This window comes from Rhinopithecus roxellana, chromosome 13 (assembly GCF_007565055.1).
Source record: "Rhinopithecus roxellana isolate Shanxi Qingling chromosome 13, ASM756505v1, whole genome shotgun sequence".
Classification (NCBI taxonomy): domain Eukaryota; kingdom Metazoa; phylum Chordata; class Mammalia; order Primates; family Cercopithecidae; genus Rhinopithecus; species Rhinopithecus roxellana.
In genome coordinates, this window is record NC_044561.1 from 34,677,310 (window position 1) to 34,701,077 (window position 23,768).

The window sequence follows — 23,768 nt, forward strand, 5'->3', positions numbered from 1 at the left end:
GCCCACCCCCTAGCTTTGCTGCTTTCATTTTCTCCATAACACTTGTCACCTTGTAATGTTCTAGTGTAACATCGTTATTTTGGTTTTCTTACATCTTTCTCTCCCTGTAGAATGTAAATGCCAGGAAGGGAGAGAATTTTGTCTGCTTTATTCTCTGCACCATCCCCAGACTCCGGAGCAGGACCTGAAACTCAAATATTTGTTAGAGAGCCAAAAGTCATATACTTCTAACTCTCCACCCAAAATATATATGGATCACCCATCCTTAGTAGCAGCTAGACCTTTGGACATGAGGAATTTGCCCGTTCACAGTTTTCTGGCCTAGCATCTGATTAACCAAACTTTTTCACATATAAAGAATTTAAAATGACTCCAAACTTTTTATGACCTTAGGTGCTTCTCCTTAATTCTAGTTGGTTCATAAAGCTGTCAGGACAGTAATCTGCTTTTGATAATATATGGCTTTTCTTGCCTCCAAGATAGCCTTTAAAAAAGCAATTTAGCCTTTTACTATAATTATATTCCAAATTTAAGTCTTGCCAGAATATCATTTTCCCCCTTTAAACATACTTTTTATGATGCCGAGATATTTTAAAGAAAAGTTCAGACAGGAAGAATATTTAAGATGTCAGTATATGTCTCTAAAATCTAAGAGTCCAGATGATACCGTCTCACCCACAAAATTAACATAATTTTTTGATACCATTGGATACCATGTCCATATTCAGATTCTCCCTGAGTTCCAGAAAGGACCTTCACAGAAAGGTCCTTTTGCATATCACATCCTATCCGGCACCAGAGCCAGCATCTTACATCCTTAATTCTTAGGATTCAGAATAGCACTGTTTTTTGGTTTTTTTTTTGTTTTTGTTTTTGTTTTTTTTGAGACGGAGTCTCGCTCTGTCGCCCAGGCTGGAGTGCAGTGGCACCATCTCGGCTCACTGCAAGCTCCGCCTCCCGGGTTCACGCCATTCTCCTGCCTCAGCCTCCCTAGTAGCTGGGACTACAGGCACCCGCTACCACGCCCGGCTAATTTTTTTGTATTTTTAGTAGAGACTGGGTTTCACCATCTTGGCCAGGATGGTCTCCATCTCCTGACCTTGTGATCCGCCTGCCTCGGCCTCCCAAAGTGCTGGGATTACAGGCGTGAGCCACCATGCCTGGCCCCAGAATAGCACTTTTTATATCCTGACACTGACTTGCAGAAGAAGCTGCACCAGTTTTCCCATAAACTGTCCACTCCTTGGATTTGTCTTAGATCATGTCCTAGGGGTATTGTTTAGATTGTTGCTCTGTTGGTAGGATATTCATCTTACCCTAAGTGTGTACTGAGATAGCGGAGTAAAGAGAGATTGTCTTTTAAAGGTTCTACCCAGGAACTGCTAGTTTACACAAAAGCTTGGCTTTAGTGCTTCTCAGATCTCTTTTCTTGTTTCAGTAATTTTTTTTTTAAGAAATTCACTAATTCACCAACATTAATGGGGCAGGGTTCACAGGAGCATGTGTTAAGAGAAGTTGGTTTGGCTTTAAAGGATCATTTTTACAATCCATATTTAGGCTTCACAGGTCACATACAATCTCTGTCACATATTGCTGTCATTTTTACCTCCTTTCTTTTATTTTTATAATCCTTTAAAAAATGCAAAGCCCACTCTTAGCTCACAGGATGTACAAGAACAAGTTGCAGGCTGTAGTTTGCCAACACCTGCTCTGTGCCACTGCTGATTTGCCATTCTTGGAGCCCTCTTTTTGTTCTTGTCAGCCAATTCCCTTTCAGGTGCTCAGGTTTCCCTCCCTCCTGTCACCAGGCCTTTGCACATGCTCTGCCCTCCCTGCCTGGTGGAGAGCTATCTTTAGCCCCTGGACTTCATTCACTTTGGACCTTCTTTGGGTCACATTTCAGTCATGCCTCACTGGACACCTGGAATCTGATTAGTGCTCACTCTTTTGAGTCTCCTAGCTATATGCAGTTGTTATCAGAGCAGCAATTTTACATGTATACAGGTGTTGAGGTCAGTGTCTGGCCTTTTGGCTACTTGCCTTCTGAGCTACCCTTGCTTTCCAGTGTATCCCTAGCTCCTGGCCCAGTGTCCAGCCTCCCAGCTTCCATTCATGTTTTCCCTAGAGGCCACTCTGTGCCCAGCAGCCAGAGACATCATTGCAACTTAAATCTCATTGAGTCATTCCAGTTGCTATAAGAAATATAACCTTACTGGGTAACATTATGCCTGTCCGTCTCCACCACCAGATCTTATACTTCCTCCCTCATCTGCTACTCCCTAAGCTCAGTGGCCCTTTGTTGTTGTTGTTGCTGAACATGCTAAGCTCTTCCTCATGCCTGGGCCTTTGCACTTGCTCTTACCTCTGCCTCAACCATCCAGGCACCCTCTTGGTTTTGCCATGCCCAACTTCAGCATTTTCAGTTCACATGACTCTTCCGTGGGGCCCTTTCCTGACCACCCTGTTTGAAATGCTACCCATCGCCAGCACACATCTATCATAGGCATTCATTAGCAATTAGCCCCATTTCTTTTCTCTATAGTACTTCTCCGTAATTTTTTTTTCTTGCTCTTATTACACCTCCTCAACTAATAGATAGATTCCAAGAAATTGAGTGCTTTATCTTCACTTGTGTAGCCTCAGTGCCTGGAATAGTACTGGCACTTGGTAAAGCACAGTGAATATTGTCAATTGAATTACTAGGGGTTGGCTTAGAGAGGTACTTAATGGAATGATTCAATGGATGAATGAATGAATGCATTGCCACTTTCTTGCTCATTATCATCAATCTGTACATATGCCTTTCAACTCAAATATTTATCCATTGGCTAAAGAAAAAAATGCCTGAATACACTTGTCTCTGCAGTTTACCCTTCCTCACTGTTAAACCTCAGTGCCTGTGTAAAATTTCATTATATTTTATTTACTTGTTATTCCACTTGTGCATTATGTGGATATTCCTGCCTCATCCCCACAGCCACCTATCACTTCGGCCAGCTCAGATGCCTCTGGCTCACAACAATTACTTCTCTGTTGAATTTCTAAAGCGTTTAATCCGCAGTATGTCTGTTAGTCATACAGCAGTTAGTGTGGATTCTCTTACCCAGAATAAGAGTTCATTAAATGTGTAAGAATGATGATATAGCCTAATTTCAGATCAAGGTTGTGATTTATAGCTCATTCTTAATCAGCTGAGTCATGACTTTATTTATTTATTTATTTATTTATTTATTTATTTATTTATGTATTTATTGAGACAGAGTCTCACTCTGTCACCCAGGCTGGAGTACAGTGGTGTGATCTGGGCTCACTGCAGCTTCTGCCTCCTGAGTTCAAGTGATTCTCCTGCCTCAGCCTCCCGAGTCGCTGGGATTACAGGCATGCATCCCCGCTCCCAGCTAATTTTTTATATTTTTAGTAGAGACAGAGTTTCCCTATGTTGGCCAATCTGGTCTCGAACTCCTGGCCCCAAGTGATCTGCCTGCCTCGCCCCACAATGTGCTAGTGCTGGGATTACAGGTGTGAGCCACCTCCTCAGGCCTGAGGCATGAATTTTTGGTAGTCCAATCGTGTGGTTATCTTCCTAAAGCTTGAGGCCTTAAACTCAGGTCCCCAGGTGGGCTTTTGAGCCCTCTGCAAGAAATGCGTTTAGCTGCAAGTAACAGGAAACGCTTTTCAACCTTTTTACTGATTTATTTAGAGAGAAGTACACATAACAGGTAATACAACTATGCAACGTTTTAAGACCACACAACTGGATAGCCAGCATCCAGACCAGAACACAGAGCCTTGCTGGCCCCTAGAATCCTCTCTCCTGACCCCTGCCAGTCACTGGCCTTTCCCCTGAGTTCTATTTGCCTGGAGTTTGCTTGTTTTCATATTTAATTCAAATGGAATTAGGTGATGTGTCCTCTTTTTTTTGCTTCTAACAGTGCCTTTATGTGGCAGAAGTACTGGCTTTTTCTTACTTTGCCCTCCCTCCCCTGAAACATTTTCCTAATTTAATAAGAGTGATTTCAGAAACTGCTTTCCTTTGGGAAAAACTGACTTATCCAGCCATTGTGCCTTCCAGTTTAGACTCTGGCAGTTTGAAGAGCTGAGGCAGCGAGAAGGAGAACCATCTGTTTATCTTCTTGAAAAAACGGCTGTAGTTTCTCTCTCTTCCTGTCTCTGGAGGCCTCTAGACTCTTTTTTCCCATTTTCATATCCACACAGGAAGAGTCTGAACCTCTTCCTGCTGAGCCTTCCCCTGGTTGGTTGCATTTTGGGAACCGACATTGGTTGTCTTCCCTCTTCCCTCATCAGTGCAGTAGTTTAGATCTCATGATTGTCCACAGTCACGTAACCATGAGAATCAGAGCTCTCTATCCCTGTCATTTCCTCCCTGTTTGTGTAGAGCAGGAAGAAAAAAGTCCATCTTAATAGAGACTGTGAAAGAATAAATACAGACTTTATTGTTTTAGAGCAGTTTTAGTTTTACAGCAAAATTAGGCAGAAGGTACAGAGATTCTCCCATATACTCCCCGTTCATACACATGCACAGCCTCTCCCATTATCAGCATCCCCCTTAGAGGGATTTGTTACAATCAGTGAACCTACATTGACACCATCATTATCACCCAAAGTCCATAGTTTACATTAACGTTCTCTCGGCATTATTTATTCTGTGAGTTTGGATGACTGTATAAGACACGTGCTCACCATTATAGTGTCATACAGAGTACTTTTACTATCACCCAAAACCACTGCGTTCCTTCTGTTCGACCCTCTCTTCCCTTTAACCTTTCCAAGCCACTGATTTTTTACTGTCTGTATAATTTTACCATTTCCAGAATGTGATATGGCTTTCTTAGAAAACATAAATGGTGACTTCTTTGGCATAACTTTAATAAACAGATGAAAATTGGTGTGAGAATCAAAATCTTTCACTCTAAAGGGACTATCAGGCGGCAACTGCACGTGGAATTATATCAAAGTCAGCTTTTATTTAGAAACAGAAGGAGAGTCATCTTTGTGATGTCATTTCTCCTTCACCCAAGTAATATCTCGCATGCTGACACATAAAATGTTATCATCAGTGATTTATTTCCTCGGAGTAATGTCCCTTTGACCTTATTAAATCCAGATGCTCTGGGGATGGTCAGCATTTTCACATGGTTCCCTCATTCTGTAAAAGTGTTTCTTATTGGTATTTAAAAGCTGTAAAAGCCCCCCAACTATAAATTGATAGCCATTAAAGTCTGCGAATGTAGTATGAATATTCCACTATGTTCCCAAGTGTTTATTTTATTGTGAGTTGTTAGTTGATTGCTTGTAAGGAAATTGTTTTATGATACTCAGCTTTGTATTTCCATAAACTGCTCTTTCCTTGCAACTTCTTAAACTGTGATGGATCAGCTTTTCAAAACAAGTCCACAGGACAACAGTCTGTCCGGCATTTGAAGAAGTGATGGAAAAGTCATTTTTTTCCTTTCAGTGTTTCTAGCTATTCATGAAAACTGCAGTTAAAAGTTGTGATATTGTGTTTGTCATTCATTGGGAAGATGCAGCATTATTCAAACGAAACCATGTGCTCTTGTTTTAAATAGTGTCCAAATGAGTAATTGAATTCATGGACGTCTAAATTTCATTCCAGAAATCAAAGCTGTGGTAATAAGAACCTGGACCTGAGTTCTCTTAGGCCAAATAATTTAATTCCTTAGCCAGTTGAACTATTTATTACATGTCTCTGTTCCTGGTTATTATGCCAGTAAATTGCTCAGGCAGATGCAGGGATGGATGATGGGCATATAATTCGCTGTTTTTCACGGCTAGACACATACCAGAATGCAGATCACACTAAACAGCTGTTTTTAAAAACATGGTTTCTATTCAGAGCTTTAAGAGCCACATCCAAGTAATAACAAAGAAGCCTGGAAGAGGAACCTGGGGATACCAGGGTCATGTTTTCACCATCCCACCTGGAAACACGGTGCTATCCTAACCCTGGATCGTACACTTGGACATCGTCATTCCAGTCATGGTTCAAGATCACGTGTATACATCATGATTTAAAGAGAATACTGGTTTGATTTTTCTTGCTGACTTTCCCTGAATTTTCCACTTAAATTGGAAAACAGCGCCAGTGCCCGTGATTTGATTGAATAAGTAAGAGATCTCAAACACAGTAAATTAACTGATGACTTGCATTAGGTCATCTTTCTTTGATTCACTAGTAATACAACATTGATATCCTATAGAAAAATGCAGAGGCAATATACTGAGTTAAGCTTAGGGCAGCTGAGCAACTGTTAAGTGTAGGATTCTTTTGAAATGTTGCCCCAAGTAGTAAACTTTTGTGCAATAATCTGGGCAGTCAAAAAAAAAATCGGTTATTTCCACCTCATTTATTTCTACAAGGAGATAAAGGCTTCCAGCATCTGATTTTCAATGCCAGTATTATCTGTTTCTCTGTTCTCCTATTTCTTCCTGGTCTTGTGGAAATGTTACAGTAACTGATTAGGATTTTCTCTGTATTGACACTTCATTTGTTAACATATGAATACGTTGCTATTAATAAATTATTCTGCTTAATCAGTTTCTTTTTATTCTTTAGCCACATGCTTTCAACTTCTTAGGATGTCATCACTTAATATCCTTGCATCGTATTTAGTCAGAGTTAGAAAGGCATTCCACTTAGGGGTCATACACATTTTTTTGGAACTTTTACAAACGCCCTTTATACTATTCTTGTATCCTGTGTAATGACAGTCACGTGTTCCATGGGGAGGTCATACACATCTTTATACAATTTGTATAACACATGCTTTAAATGCTGAGTTAATCAGAGAATTCCTGCCATTGATGGATTCATCTCTGTAAGTATCTTTCCCTTTCACTCTGAGTAAAACTGCTTGTGGTGGTCCTGCCAGACTTTGAAAGCCTTTCAGGTTTGTGGAGGAGTCTTCGTTTCTGTTGTCGTAGATTATGGAATCATAGTGTTTGTTTGGCTCACGTGTTGGAATCTGATTTCCTACATAATGCTTTGCTCTCACTACAAGTCCAAGGCCTCATGTGGCTGATAGAAACACCCGGGTTCCTATCACTTTTCTCAATGATGAGCTTCTCCTTCTTGGCCAGTATCAACTCTGTGGTAATAATTCCCTTCTGCTCTCTCTCTCGCTCTTTCTCTCTCTCCCTCCCTCTCTCTTTCCTTCTGGGGACATTATAATGTCAGCATAGCAGCTTTTAATTCTATTACTATGGTACTTCTCAAATAGACCTGTGGCAGCTGCCCCGGAAAAGTTGAAACCACGTGCCACATCTCGGTCTTTCTCCTGTATTGGTTTTGTGATGTGATCAAGGACATCGATTCCTCTAGTCCCGCTAGGTGGTATATAATAGGTTTTTACTATTTGATACTTCCTATTCTTATCTTCATTTATCTTCTTTCAAATACTGTCAACTATGCCTGCCTTTGCAGGTACATGATTTCCACAAGGATTTCCTAATAGGCCTTTTTAATTTTGTTCTAGACATGCCCTTCTTTCGCCATCCAAATTTGCTATTTTTTTACACACTATGATGCATCAGCATGTAAATGTTTAATACCATAAATATTATTTCTGATCCTCTTCCCAATTTCACTGAGTTACTGGCTATCTCTTGCCATTCTTCGCAGCATATTGCATTGGATCTCAGAATATTATCCTCTGACCGCCAGCATCAGTATCACCTGGGAATTTTGAAATGCACATTCTCAGGCCCCACCAAGGTCTCATGATTCTGAAACTCTGGAGCTGCATTAGAAACTGCCAGTGGTACCTGGTGATCTATGTTGGTTTTTGTTTGTTTGTTTTTAAAGAGACAGTATCTTTGTCTCCCTGGCTGGAATGCAGTGATGCAGTCATAGCTCACAGCAGCCTCCAACTCCTGGGCTCAAGCAGTCTTCCTGCCCCAGCCTTCTGAGTAGCTAGGACTACAGGTGCACACCACTGTGCCTAGCTTTTTTTTTTTTTTTTTTTTTTTTTTTTTTTTAATTTTTGGAGACAGGGTCTCACTGTGTGGCCCAGGCTGGTCTCAAAGTCCTGGCCTCAAGCTTTTTTCCCACCTCAGCCTTCCACAGTGCTGGGATTACAGGCATGTACCACCACACTTAGCAGGTGATCTGTGTTTCAGTAAGCCTTCCAGGTGATTCTGATGCTCACTGAAATTTGAGAACCACTGAAATATTTGGTATTCTGCAAAACATAAGCAATTAGCAAGCGTAGGGTGCGCAACTAAATAGTTTCTGCAGGCATCCTTGTCCATAGGGCATTGCAGATTGACTGAAGCCAGTTTCACCTTCCACCTCTGTGTCCAGTTTAAGTTCTCAATTGCAGTTTTTTGTTTTTTGTTTTTTTTTTTTTTTTTTTTTTTGAGATGGAGTCTCGCTCTGTCGCCCAGTCTGGAGTGCAGTGGCGCAATCTCGGCTCATTGCAAGCTCCGCCTCCCGGGTTCACGCCATTCTCCTGCCTCAGCCTCCCAGGTAGTTGGGACTACAGGCGCCCGCCTTCTCGCCCGGCTAGTTTTTTGTATTTTTTAGTAGAGACGGGGTTTCACCGTGTAGGCCAGGATGGTCTCGATCTCCTGACCTCGTGATCCACCCGTCTCAGCCTCCCAAAGTGCTGGGATTACAGTCAATTGCAGTTTTTAAACCAATTTGCACCAGCACATACTGAGTATCTGCTACCGTGCAGTGTGTTACAGCTCTTGTATGTACACTATGAGAAGTAATTCCCATAATACAGCAAACTCAGTTTTGGTATCCACCCCGCCCTCCCCCCCCCCCCCCCCCCCCCGCTGCTTTTTATGATGGACTGCATTTTTCAAAGCAGATTTAGGTTTACAAAGAATTCGAGCAGAAAGTACAAAGAGTTCCCTCTACCTCTCACTTCCCCACTACCCCACAATTTCCCTTAGATTAACATTTTGCCTTAGTATGGTACATTTGAACCAATTTTGATACATTATTATTAACCAGTGTTCCTGTTTTAACATGGGAGGGGCTTTTTGTGTAGTATAGTCTATTGGTTTTGATAGATGCATAATTCTGTGTATCTATTATTACTTATGACAGTATTGTACAGAGTAGTTTCTGAAAATCCTCTGTACTCCACCTATTCAATCCCTTCCCCACTCTTCCTGAACCACTGGCAACCACTGATCTTTTTATTTTCTCTGTAATTTTGCCTTTTCCAGAATGTCCTATGGTTAGACTCATGGCATCCCCTTTTAGCAGCTGCAGAAACTAAGAACTGTGCCCAAGGATAAAAATGTTTGCAGACCCACTGAGCTGGGATTTATACTTAGACCTGCTGGCTTTAAGTTCTGGGTGTGTTTCTTCTCAAATTGCCAAACTTCCATATGGATGATTTTCTTTTCCTTCCCTGAAATTTGTTTAATTGACTTTTTTCTGTAATTTGTGTTTGCCCTCACAGTGAAGACAAAGTAGTAGAAGTAGCAGAGGAGGAAGAAGTGGCTGAGGTGGAAGAAGAAGAAGCCGATGATGACGAGGACGATGAGGATGGTGATGAGGTAGAGGAAGAGGCTGAGGAACCCTACGAAGAAGCCACAGAGAGAACCACCAGCATCGCCACCACCACCACCACCACCACGGAGTCTGTGGAAGAGGTGGTTCGAGGTAATCCACTGTTTGCTTGGATTCCCCCATCCCCAAGGTAAAGAAAGTGCAATACCAGAGTTTGAAAGAGCCACCCGAGCAACACTGCCTTCCCCCATCAAAAACGTTTTTTTTTTCAAAAGGCTTCTTATGCTTGTTGAATTTTTTTTGGTTTACCAAGCAAACAATTTCAAATAATGTGAAATCTTGATTATACAGTTTGTTTTGTACCTTGTATGTGCTACTTGGCAAATCCCAAGTGATTCTGCTAGACTCCACCCAACCAGGTAGTCATCTAATTTGACAAACACTGAGTTCGGTGATTCCTTGGTTTGTGTTTGTTACATGATACTGTCTGTTACCACCTAGACTATGAGTTCCTTGAGGATATGGACTTGATTTTACTCAGTATTGCACAGAGTGCCTGGCTTGTAGTTTTGATAAATCTTAGTCGAGTGAGTAGTTGTGATTATATTTCATTGAAGAAGGAGATTTGGGCCGAGCACAGTGCCTCAGACCTGTAATCCCAGGACTTTGGGAGGCTGAGGCAGGCGGATAACCTGAGACCAGGAGGTTGAGACCAGCCTGGACAACATGGTGAAACCCCATCTCTACTAAAAATACAAAAATCAGCCAGGCGTGGTGGCGGGCACTTGTAATCCCAGCTACTTGGGAGGCTGAGACAGGAGAATCGCTTGAACCCAGGAGGTGGGGGTTGCAGTGAGCTGAGATCGTGCCACTGCACTCCAGCCTGGGTGACAGCAAGATTCTGTCTCAAAAAAAAAAAAAGGATTATCACATTATTTTATGCTATGAAATTTAACTGAGGTGATTTGTGTGGAGATTACATTGTTTTCTTGGGGAGTATGACAGTGCTTTCTTCAAGAGGTAAATATAATATTGATGTCTTAGACTTTGTCTATTGAATTACTGTTTGTGTTGCAAATATTGTGAACTAAAAGAACTAAAAGTCCTTACTTGTCTCCATGAAATAAAAACACACATTCAGTTGATATTAAATGACCAAATGTTACAGAAACAAGTAAACTGTTGGACTGAGTTCCTTAAAGAGTATGCATTTGTTCCTTAAAGAGTTCTGCCTTTTGTATCTGCCATTTACTTGGCAGATAGTAAAAGATGCTTCTAGAGCTAGATTGAATATGTACTTACTGAAATTTAATGTATTGCAAATGCTTGCAAAGCTCACCCACAAATGTTGCGGCATTTACAAAAAGTGGCTTTCTCTCACTTTTTACTAAAGTTTAATGATTTCAGATTTATTGTTCTATTGGAGTTTAACATGGGCTACTTTGTCTCCCTCAACTATATTCATAGTTGTCACTGTAGTATTTTCTTCCCTTTGTTACATTTTTTACAACCTTATTAGGGTGTAATTTACATATAAGATTTATTTGTTTTTGGGCCAGGCGCGGTGGCTCAAGCCTGTAATCCCAGCACTTTGGGAGGCCGAGACGGGCGGATCACGAGGTCAGGAGATCGAGACCATCCTGGCTAACACTGTGAAACCCCGTCTCTACTAAAAAATACAAAAAACTAGCCGGGCGAGGTGGCGGGCGCCTGTAGTCCCAGCTACTTGGGAGGCTGAGGCAGGAGAATGGCGTGAACCCGGGAGGCGGAGCTTGCAGTGAGCTGAGATCCGGCCACTGCACTCCAGCCCCGGCGACTGGAGACTTTGAGACTCCATCTCAAAAAAAAAAAAAAAAAAAAGATTTATTTGTTTTTAAGTATATAATTCAGTGGCTTTAGGAAATTTGCCAAGCTGTGCAACTATCACCATAATCTAATCTTAGAGCATTTTCATTACTCCAGTAAGATCACACATACTCATTCCCAGTGAAGCCCTCTACTCACCTCTAGCCCCAAGCAACAACGAATCTACTTTCTGTCTCTATAGATTTGCCCTTTTTTGAACCATTATTATAAGTGGGATCATATAATATATGGTCTTTTGTGTCCGACTTCTTTCAGTTAACACAGTATTTTTGAGGTTCTGCATTTCTTTAACTTGTAGCTTTTAAAATTGAGACTATTCTGAATTAAACAGGGTTAGCTTAAAATTTATTGAAAGTTTTACATGTTCTTTAAAAAAAGGAACATAGAATGCAAGATGGATTGTTTAACTTCACCATTCTCTACTTAATGGCAGACAGTTTCTCACTCATGTTAGCACATAAGTAAATGTGCTAGTAAATGCACATGTTGTTTGAACCACCGTTTTTCAAACACTCAAACATCCTTTCTCAGGATGTTTTTCATACACCTGTTAGGGCCAACTGTGGCAGATCTGGTCAAATGAACTTGTTAGCCTGATGCCTGTAGCAGGGAGGGACAGCTTTTCAGGGCTTCTCTTCTTGAAACCTAAATGAAGTGTGAATACAAATTCCAGCAGCTAGTATCCTGCAGTGGGACTGAAGTCCTTGTGATCTCCATGAAGCTAGCTGTTATATATAACAGTTAGCGTCCATTTACTGAATATTAGATTTGGAGCACTTGCTTGGCACAAGCCATTTCGCTAGGCTGCTTGGAATGGATGAGCACACATAGGCCAGCTGACCCTGGTGGATGTTAAAATCTCATAGGAAATAGAAGTCAAAAGAAATACAAAGCCATCTGTGTTGTAAGAAATATGAACACAGAACCTACTTCCAAGAGTAAGAGGGAACTTCTGGATTGATCAGAAAAGGTTCCATGGAGAGCCTGGCATTTGAACTAGAGCCAAAAGTGTGGGTGGGTAGTGTGTCTACCAATGGATTTTGCTGTAGAGTCGTCAGGAATAGCAAAACAAATGTGGCGCCATGGAAAGGCATATTCGGGAGACAGGATTGGTCCAATTTAAGCTAGAGCAGATGTTTTTTAGGTTGGGACCAAAATATAGAGACCTTCAGTGCCAGGCTGGCAAGGATGGGCATTAACTGCAGGTGATTAATTAACAAATAAATATTAATTCAGAACCTACTGTGCACTGCAGGTTTTTCCAGTAGACAATAAAGAGATTTTGTTTCATTGTTACTACTGTTGAGGTAACAGGTGAACAAGGAGTGACATCAGTTATGCAGTACAATGAGAGGATGCCACATAAACTTAGGCCTATGTTCTAGAACAAGACAATTCTCTTGAGGTAAAGTGGTCTCATTATCGTCTGCATTAGTCCAGTTGTTTTTGCTTGAGTTGTACAGGTAGCATTATTTGATATTAAGACGAAACATAGAGGGACATTGTGTTATTTCCTGTAGAAAGACGAAGGCAGTTAAAATAATTTCATAAACAAAACACTCCAGGCTAAAGGCAAAAAAGAAATGAACCTTAAAAAATAACAAGTTAATAATGTTGTTGGCGAGAAGAGCAATAAAAGCAACCTTCTGAAAGCAAGGTACCTGATCATTGAGAGGTACCAACTGTTAATGCCCCAGAAATAGAGGAATCTTTAATGCAAGTCCATTCATTCCACCTCAAACTCCTGAACGAAGGCTCTAATTGAGGCAAGTCTTCCTGGGAAAGTTGGACTAACAGAAACATGTTATGGTCTGTTGTGCCCATGTGAGATAGTTTTTTGTACTTGTAGCTAATTCCAATAAAGAAGTAGATGTTTTTAGAGGGTAACATTAAAGGAATCAGCTGCAAAGAGTCCTTTTCCTCCTCCTCATTGTTACAAAAGGTGATTTGTGATTCTTCCCTAATTGAGAGCAATGGCGACGCCATAGGTGATGACTCGTTTCGTAAAACTCTAATTATTAGTAGCTTGCTTCTGTGTTCAACCTAAAAATGAGAAGTGACTTGCAAATATGAGATACTGCAGGGAGGCTTACAATCTTGTTTTCAGTGTTAGTGTTTCAGTACCCAGAAGAAAATGTGATTTACAGCCATCCTTTATAAGAAAATTATTTCATCATTACCAACATATTGCTGCTGATACCAGTCCTTCATGTGCTTCATAAAAAACTCAGTAGTTTCAAACCCATTACAATTTGAAAGAAATGGAGGGAAGAAAAATAAGACATTTTCAGCATAGTCATAAACTTCTCTGCCATTTTGTGTTAGAATCGATGATACCCAAATGAGAAGATGTCTGTTCTCTGTTACTGATTCCAGTAGAATAAAAGTATTGTTTAAAAGTCAGCATATCCGCTGCACTCCAGCCTGGGCAACAGAGTGGGAGCCTGTCTCAAAAAAATAAAAATAAAATAAAAGTGAGCACACGATTGCAAAATCTGTCCAGTTTGGGGGTTCATTGTCATCTTTGGTTGTTAAAAAAAAAAAAAACTTGGATATTGTTGGTTATTGGTCTAGTGGAATAAGCCATTACTGATTTGAGTAAAACAGTGGTATATTTAGACACTTGATCCTAATTTTTTGTTCTTTGAGAAGGATTGTACTTCAGAAACCCAAGTTACCAGGGTAGTCTTGATTGAGCCATAAATTCTAAACTCTGATTGAATATGGGTATTGTAATAAATGACACAGTCTTTTATTTAATCTAGCCAATTGTGCCTGTCCAGAGGAACTAGTCATTTTTTCCTTATGTTCACTTATTCAGCAAATATTCATTGTACTCCTGCTGATGGCTAGGCTCTTTGCTAGTGTGAAAGGCATCATGGGGGCAGAGCAGATAGCATTTTACCTCCCGGGAGACTGGCAGATTTTGGAACCCTTTGTTGCAGATACAGATTTTCAGACTCACCATTCCTCTTGCCCTTTCTTTTTTTTTTTTTTTTTTTTGACACGGCGTCTTGCTATGTTGCCTAGGCTGGATTCAAACTCCTGGGTTCAAGCGTCAGCCTCCCAAGTAGCCAAGACAACAGGCCCCCTGTGCTTCAAAGCAGTGATTCTGTCTTTAAACCTTGTGACTATGCTGTGTGGTGGAAATTTTACTTCCCCATTTAAAGCCAAGATCTCTAAGGCCAAGAAAAAAAAGTTTTTAATTGCCCCAGGCCAGGTGTGGGTGGCTCACACCTGTAATCCCAGCACTTTGGGAGGCAGAGGCGGGTGGATCACGAGTTCAGGAGATTGAGACCATCCTGGCTAACATGGTGAAACCCCATCTCTACTAAAAATACAAAAAATTAGCTGTACATGTTGGCACGCACCTGTAATCCTAGCTACTTGGCAGGCTGAGGCGGGAGAATCACTTGAAACTGGGAGGCAGGGTTTGCAGTGAGTCGAGATCATGCCACTGCACTCCAGCCTGGGTGACAGAGCAAGACTCTGTCTCAAGAAAAGGAAAAAATAAAATAAGTTGCCCTGGGTCACGTAACTGGTTAAGTGATGAAATCAGAATTTGGACCCGGATAGGCCAGGATATTTCTGCTACACTCATGTCAAAATTACACTTTTTGTTTTCTTTATAAATACACACAAATTCATTTCAACCTGTGTTCCCTTGAAATGCATATTCCTTTGATATAGGCATATATTCATCTATTGTTTTACACTGTGCATTTCTGAACTTTTAGAATTTTTACTTAAAGTGATTAGGCTGGTGCTGTGGCTCATGCCTATAATCCCAGCGCTTTGGAAAGCTGAGGTGGGCAGATCACCTGAGGTCAGGAGTTAGAGACCAGCTTGGCCAACATGGTGAAACCCCATCTCCACTAAAACTACAAAAAAATTAGCTAGGCATGGTGGCGCATGCCTGTAATCCCAGCTACTCAGGAGGCCAAGGCAGGAGAATCATTTGGACCCGGTAAGCGGAGATTGCAGTGAGCTGAGATCATGCCACTGCACTCCAGCCTGGTGACAAGAATGAAACTCCGTCTCAAAAAAAAAAAAAAAAAAGAGTGATCAGGGGCCCACAAATAGGAGTAATGATCAAAGGTCAGCAGATTGGGGCCAAAAATAGCCTGATTCCTGTTTTCTACACAAAAATTGTATTAGGACACAGTCAATCCCATTTGTTTACGTATTGTCTGTGGATGTTTTCATGCTTTGGAAGTAGCGCTGAGGGTTGCAAAAGAGATTGTGTTGCCTGCAGAACTGAAAACATTTACTATCTGGCCTTTTCAGTAAGCATTTGCTAACCCCTGATTCTCACCATAAGATGGTGACTGCGAAGTTCTTTCTATTTCACATATGCCGTATCAAATTAATTTCTTTTGAGGTAGGGTTTGTTTTTGTTTGTTTTTTGTTTTTGGTTAGAGACAGACTAGTATAGTGTTTGAGAGAATTTTTATGACCTTGGGCGAGTTAAGTAACCTGTTTTTTATGTGTGTAGTATAGATGGTAATGTTATCTTGCATGTTTCTTGTGAGAATGACTTTAGGTAACCTATGGTAAACACTTAGCATCGTGCCCAGTAAGTGTTCAGTTTCATTTACAGCTCAAGCTGTCCAGATTCAAATCTTTGCTCTACAAGCTACTAACTGTGTAAATTTGTATAAATCAAATAACCTTGAATCCTCATTGCTTCTCTTTGTAAAATAGGGATTAATAAGACCTATCCAATATTTAACTATTTTGTGAGGACTAAATTAATTAATTTATAGGAAACACTTTGCATAGTTCCTGGTATACAGTAACTGCTCAATTAACCTTAGTTGCTCTCTTAGTTATTGTTATAATCATCATTCCGATCCTCCATTGCATTTGAAACATTAGCAAACTAATGTTTACTACTAATCAGGAATGTTAAAGGTAAACCAACAGGTTGACTTAATTATAAAAGGCATAAATGCGACCTATCCATATCTATTGGTATAATAAAACTGATATTTATAGAGAACATTATGTTATGATTAAAAGAAACAATTTCTTGCTTAAAATTTTTTTTGTGAATATGTACTATATATTGAAATATCTGCAGTTAAATTTTAAATCCAGCTGAAAATTGAATAAGATAGTATTAGATGCCACCACATTTCAAGGTAGAGTTTTATTTCTTGCAGGTATTTTAAACCTTGTGGGAGTTCTTCTATTAAGTGGACAGATAGAGGCACTGATACAGATGACTCTTGAACCATCTCATGTGATGATAAAATCTAAAAGGTTTGATCTCAGTATTGCTTGTATTAGGCTAAGTGATTGACCTTGGCAGAATTAAATTATTTTCCTTCTCCTTCTGGTGACCATTAATCTGGGAGAAGTATCGTTTAATTTACTGCTATACATTTCAACAATATCCACAAGGCACTTCTAGGTACCAGACATGGCATTGGTTGCTGGGGGCACAGAGATGGGAACAAAGTGGCTTGCTCAGGTTGCTTCTAGCCATATCTGGATAGGGATGAGTCTCTCAGGCCTGCCTAGGATGGAATTTTGGCAGCATGGAGAAGAGAAAGTGCTCAGCCTGGAACAAAAGTTTTCACCTACCACATTGCAGAGAAGTTGGCATATCAGTAATTATAAAGGAAGAATAGGGATTTACTGGGTGATAGAGCACCAAATAGAATGAATGCAATACATACTTGAAGTAAATCATAGTGACTTGTATTGATCTCCAGGGGAGAAGAAACAAAGCTTAGCTTAATTCTCACGCCTCTGTTGTTACCTGTTTGTAATGGACATGACACTTACAAGGTATCCTATAATTCACTAATGGGATTTTTACTTATGATTCACATTTAACTCTCTACAAAGTTTCGGGTAAACTGTGAGCTTGACTTGCTGTGAACCCGAACATGAACTCACATACTTCAGTTGGAGGCCTCAGTAGCAGCATGCTGTACAAAAATGAAATTAAAGTTCCAGGGAGTATTTGGGAGCAGGGCAAAAGGGTAATGGCTCCTCATTTTAGAGCAAGCATCAGACCTTTACCTTTGTATTTTGAAGATGGAGAGGATGCACTTCTACTCCTGGCCCAGGCTGTACCATGCTTGCTAATGATGTCAAGAGAACCAGTGTCAGCACTGACCATAAATGTGACAGGTAACAGCCTGTTATTTTGTGCCCCATGTCATGGCAGCCATTGATTCCGAGGTGTTTGATACACACTTTGATAGAGACAGAGTGAAGCAGGACATTGACAAGCATCTTTCCATGTAGTTTAATGGTCTCAATCTAGAAAGCCCACTCAGATAATCAGGTTGCTTAAAGTGTGATGAGACTAGGGAATAGAGCCATATAGAAGTGTGTGAGAGAGAATTCAGTGGTTTAGTATATTCACAAAGATACACATTTGACACCAGCCTGGGCAACATAGTGAGAACCTGGCTTTACCAATTAAAAAAAAAAAAATAGAATAACAGAAGTAATCAGTGGAAGGTATTTTAATACAATTATATCTAGATTTATTAAAAATAAAATTGTAGTCCAATTTAATTAAAGGCCAGAAACTAGATTTTTAAAGAATAATAGTCTTTCTTATGTTTTTCCCCAATCAGTTACTTAAAAAAAAATGTGCAGATGCCTCAGGCGCAACAACTGTACTCAACTCAAGAATTTGCAATTAAGAGGAAAAAAAAAACCGAACCTAAAAGAAGAAATCCAGCAACTCAGGTTCAGGTTCATTTAAACATGCATACATTTTCACGGGCACACTTGTTTTGTTTTGTTTTGTTTTGTTTTGTTTTGTTTTGTTTTGGAGATGGAGTTTTTACTTGTCGCCCAGGCTGGGGTGCAATGGCACGATCTCAGCTCACTGCAGCGTCTGCCTCCTGGGTTCCAGCGAGTCTCCTGTCTCAGCTTGCTGAGTAGCTGGGATTACAGGCACGCACCACCATGCCTGGCTAACTTTTGTATTTTCAGTAGAGACAGGTTTTCACCATGTTGGCCACGCTGGTCCTGAACTCCTGACCTCAGGTGATCCACCCGCCTTGGCCTCCTAAAGTGCTGGCATTACAGACGTGAGCCGCTGCACCCAGCTGGGTACACCTTTTTTTCGGTTTGGTTTGGTTTGGTTTGCTTTGGTTGACGTGGAGTCTCACTCAGTCACCAAGGCTGGGGTGCAGTGTCACGATCTTGGCTCACTGCAACCTCTGTCTCCCGGGTTCAAGCAGTTCTCAATTCTCCTGCCTCAGCCTCCCAAGTAGCTGGGACTACAGGTGCATGCGACCACACCTGGCTAATTTTTGTATTTTTGGTAGAGACGGGTTTCACCATGTTGGCCAGACTGATCTGGAACTCCTGACCTCAGGTGATTTCACCTGCCTTGGCTTCCCAAAGTGCTCAGGTTACAGGCGTGAGCCACCACACCCAATCGGGCACAGGTTTTTAGCTAAGCCGTACGTCTGATTAAGTAGAGTCAGATTCCTTGAGCAGGTAACAAAGCTGTGGATTTGAATGGAAGTCTTTAGTTCCCTTGTAGAAAAATGAGTTTCCAAAAGCAGAGTGGATTACAGCCTAACCATCTGCTTCTCTTAGCCTTGAACCATTTTGCCCTCCTGAAAATTCATCTTTGGTTTCCAACTATCTCTTCCAATATGCCTGACTTTTTGTGATTCTGTTAGTAGAAGAGTAAAAAGTCAAGGGGAAGCAAGAATGAATGAATCTCATATAAAAATGATGCTCAAGGGAACCCCTTAGTTTTCAAGACAGCAGCCCAAATTGTAAACATCAAGAGACTTTTACAGTGTAAAAGAAATGTTTAAAGGCCAGGCATGATATCTCATACCTGTTATCCCAGCACTTTGGGAAGCTGAGGCAGGATGATCGCTTGAGCCCAGGGGTTTGCGAGCAGCCTGGACACCATAGGGAGACCAAAAAAAAAAATTGTTGTGCTGGCTGTGGTGTCACAGACTTATAGTCCCAGCTACTTGGGAGGCTGAGGTGGGAGAATCGCAGGAGCCCAGGTGAGGTCAAGCCTGCAGTGAGCTGTGATCACACCACCACACTCCAGCTTGGGTGACAATGAGACCCTGTCAAAAAAGAAAAAAAGGTTAAGGCAGAAGAAACGTTAAAGTTACGCTATATTTAGTTGATAATAATGGTGAAACTATTCAGGTGTTTTAACTGTGAGGGTACGGTTGCCTCTTTCTTAAATTTATATATGTTCTTACTGGGTATAATTTCTAGACAGAATGTGCATGTATCACAGAATATGGATGGCAATTTTATATTGCTTGCACGTGACTTTAGGTTCTTGATGTTTCATGATACGAGCAAAGAAAGGTCTTGCTTGCCAATTCCTATGATTGCATCTGTTCTGGAAATTTACTAGCATTTGTTACCCAGGATTTCTGAAGTGCTGGTGACTGCTGCCCAGTAGTATTGATGGGCAAAATTACTAAAACGCATCACGAATCCTTCTGGTGTTTGCTTGGGCTATGGCAGGGTTTCTGGATCTTAGTACCATTGATATTTTGGGCCAGATAATTATTGCAGATGATTGTTCTGTGCATTGTAGGACGTTTAGCTGCATCACTAGCCTCTACTCAATGCCAGTAGCACCCCCAAGTTGTGACAATCAAAAATGTCCCCTGGAAGGGAGTAGGGGATAGACTCTCTCTGGTTGCAAAACACTGGGCTATGGTGTTGAGATCTGCAGTGATGAGCAGCTTTAAATATGTGAACAGAAGGCCGGGCGCGGTGGCTCACGCCTGTAACCCCAGCACTTTGGGAGGCTGAGGTAGGCGGATCACTTGAGGTCAGGAGTTTGAGACCAACCTGGCCAACATGGTGAAACCCCGTCTCTACTAAAAATATAAAAATTAGCTGGGCATGACGGTGGGTGCCTATAATCCCAGCTACTCGGGAGGCTGAGGCAAAAAAAATCACTTGAACCTGGGAGGTGGAGGTTGCAGTGAGCCAAGATCATGCCACTACACTCCAGCCTGGGCAGACAGAGTGAGATGCTGTCTCAAAAATAAATAAATAAAGATTAAAAAGTGAACGGAGAAATACCCGTGCAATACTATGTCTCATCTCCCCCTCCCTCCCCACAGACGGAGTCTCGCTCTGTGGCCCAGGCTGGAGTGCAGTGACATGAACTCAGCCCACTGCAATCTCTGCCTCCAGGGTTCAAGCGATTCTCCTGCCTCTGTCCCCCAGTAGCTGGGATTATATAGGCGTGTCTCACTGAGACCAGCTAAGTTTTGTGTGTTTTTGTTGTTGTTGTTGTTTTGTGTTTTTTTTTTTTTTTTTTTTTTGATGTGGAGTCTCACTCTGTCACCCAGACTGGAGTGCAATGACACAGTCTTGGCTCACAGCAACCTCTGCCGCCCAGGTTCAAGCGATTCTCCTGCCTCAGCCTCTGGAGTAGCTGGGATTACAGGCACCTGCCAACTGCACCCAGCTAATTTTTTTTTTTTTTTTTTTTTTTTGAGACGGAGTCTTGCTCACTCGCCCAGGCTGGAGTGCAGTGGCCGGATCTCAGCTCACTGCAAGCTCCGCCTCCCGGGTTTACGCCATTCTCCTGCCTCAGCCTCCGGAGTAGCTGGGACTACAGGCGCCCGCCACCGCGCCCGGCTAGTTTTTTGTATTTTTAGTAGAGACGGGGTTTCACCATGTTAGCCAGGATGGTCTCGATCTCCTGACCTCGTGATCCACCCGTCTCGGCCTCCCAAAGTGCTGGGATTACAGGCTTGAGCCACCGCGCCCGGCTAATTTTTTTTTAATAGTTTTAGTAGAGACGGGGTTTCACCATGTTGGCCAGGCTGATCTTGAACTCCTGACCTCAAGCGATCCATCCATCTCGGACTCCCAAAGTGCTGGGATTACAGGCATGAGCCACCAAGCCTGGCTGGTCTCATTTTAATGTCAGCTCTAACTTCTATATCACTGCTTTGCACATTGTAGATAACCAGTGAACATTTTTTATTGTACAAGAACAAGTAAAATAAACAAAAATATGCCAAAGCAAATATGATAAATACACATTTAGTAAGGTAAAAACAAGTATTTGATAAAATGTGTAATGTAGTCTAGTAGCTTTATTTAGACACAGAAAACAACATAAAATGTTGACTTGAAACATTGCGTATGCATATTTACCATGTAGACAGTGAGATATGGAGGTAAACCGCCTTCCTAGTTTTTTTTTTTTCTTTTTTTTTTTTTTTTTTTTGGTTCAAAAGGAATTCACTCTCCCCTTGTCCACTGTTACAAAATAGCAAATGGTGATTAGCATCTGTGCTGTAAGCAGGGACACTGCTGTTCCCAGCTGGAGTCTGTGGGTTCTTTGCCTGCTAGGGATTGTGACAAGAAGCCAGTTAACATGGAGAGGTGGACATACTCAGTCTTCCTCAGAGAAGGTCATAAAACAGCAGGACCATGCTTCTAACACATGACCTACATCTAGAGGCGTTCTTTTTTTCTTTTTTTTTCTTCATTTGGTTTTTTTTTTTTTTTTTTTTTTTTTTTTTTTTTTTTTTTTTTTTTTTTTGGTTTTTATTTTTCTGGTTTTTTGAGACAGAGTCTCTCTCTGTCGCCCAGGCTGGAATGCAGTGGCGCTATCTCGGCTCACTGCAAGCTCCACCTCCCGGGTTCATGCCATTCTCCTGCCTCAGCCTCCCGAGTAGTTGGGACTACAGGCGCCTGCCACCACGCACGGCTAATTTTTTGTATTTTCGATAGAGACAGGATTTCACTATGTAAGCCAGGATGGTCTCGGTCTTCTGACCTCGTGAACCACCGCTCCTAGCCTTTTTTTTTTTTTTTTTTAAACCGGAACAGAAATACCATCTTATTTGTTTCTTTACAGAGAAGTGGTATAAGGAAGTATGTTCTGGCCGGGCACGGTGGCTCATGCTGTAATCCCAGCACTTTTGGAGGCCGAGGCGGGTGGATCACCTGAGGTCAGAAGTTCAAGACCAGCCTGGCCAACCTGGCATGGTGGCACACACCTGTAGTCCCAGCTACTCGGGAGGCTGAAGCAGGAGAATCGCTTGAACCCGGGAGGCGGAGGTTGCAGTGAGGCGAGTTTGCTCCATTGCACTCCAGCCTGGGTGACAGAACGAGACTCGTCTCAAAAAAAAAAAAAAGAAATATATTCTAAGCCCTTGAATTGATCTTGGCTTTCTTCATTATTTTTATAAGTAAAAATAAAAAACTTTGATATTTCTGATGTTCTGAGATATTATAGGAATGATACCACTTGGATTCAGCTTTCTGAGAAGTCTGGTATTTTCATAGTCTTAATATGAGTAAGAGAATTATGATCTTGGTACTGGATCTAAGGCAGAGGTATTGAAGCTGTTTTAATATTGCTTGAGATAGGACAGGACTTCAGAGTAAAATAAATTTGTATAGATAATCTGTTCAATCTGTTTAAATTAAGTTGTTGAGATGTATATTTGAATCTTAAGACTACTAATTTATGTTGTATCTGTATTTTACCAAATATATGTGTACTTCTTTTAATAAGCCAAAACCTATGCAACTTTTACTAATTCTTCCCCAGTGGTTCTTTTGGAAAATGTTTAAATCTTGTGTCTCACTTTTTTTTTTTTTTTTTTTTTTTTTTTTTTTTTTTTTTTTTTGAGACGGAGTCTCGCTCTGTCGCCCAGGCTGGAGTGCAGTGGCCGGATCTCAGCTCACTGCAAGCTCCGTCTCCCGGGTTTATGCCATTCTCCTGCCTCAGCCTCCCAAGTAGCTGGGACTACAGGCGCCCGCCACCTCGCCCAGCTAGTTTTTGTATTTTTAGTAGAGACGGGGTTTCACCGTCTTAGCCAGGATGGTCTCGATCTCCTGACCTTGTGATCCGCCCATCTCGGCCTCCCAAAGTGCTGGGATTACAGGCTTGAGCCACCGCGCCCGGCGTGTCTCACATTTTGACGTATCTATTGCATTTAAAAGATAAGGTCGATCATGCTGCTTCTCAAACTGAGATATCCATTTGAGTTACCCGATGCCCTTGGAAAACAATCGTTGTGAGTCTGCATGGGGGCCTGAGCCCCAGGTGGTGTTGACTCTGCTGGTGCACAGATCTATTTTGAGTAGTAGACTCTAGTAGTGTCTCCTGCCTTCCATATGGTGCAGATTTGCGGCATTGAGACAGGAAATAAGAAACTGAAAAGGAAAACCATTCTTACCTTTGGTGTTATTGTTCTTGGTATATTACAGATACCAACAAGTGTGAGTGAATCCTGAGACATCTACCTACTGAGCTTTTCTTTCCTTAAATTCACAACTCAAGACCAAGGAGATTGAAAAACTCTTACAGGCTCCCTGCATGTTTTCACTTGTGCCCCTATTTCCTGTCATTAACATGGTAGCATAGTCAATTCCTGCTATCCTGTAA

At 41.4% G+C, this 23,768-nt stretch overlaps 1 protein-coding gene across 6 annotated transcripts in view; it reads left to right on the forward strand.

The window, feature by feature from the left end:
• APP (amyloid beta precursor protein) overlaps positions 1 to 23,768 on the forward strand; it is a 286,842-nt gene that overhangs the window by 140,805 nt on the left and 122,269 nt on the right. For all 6 annotated transcript variants that reach the window (XM_010383436.2, XM_010383438.2, XM_010383440.2 and 3 more), the window contains exon 6: positions 9,459 to 9,661. In XM_010383436.2, the coding sequence (XP_010381738.1) occupies positions 9,459 to 9,661 (203 nt within the window). The remainder of the gene's footprint in view (positions 1 to 9,458; positions 9,662 to 23,768) is intronic.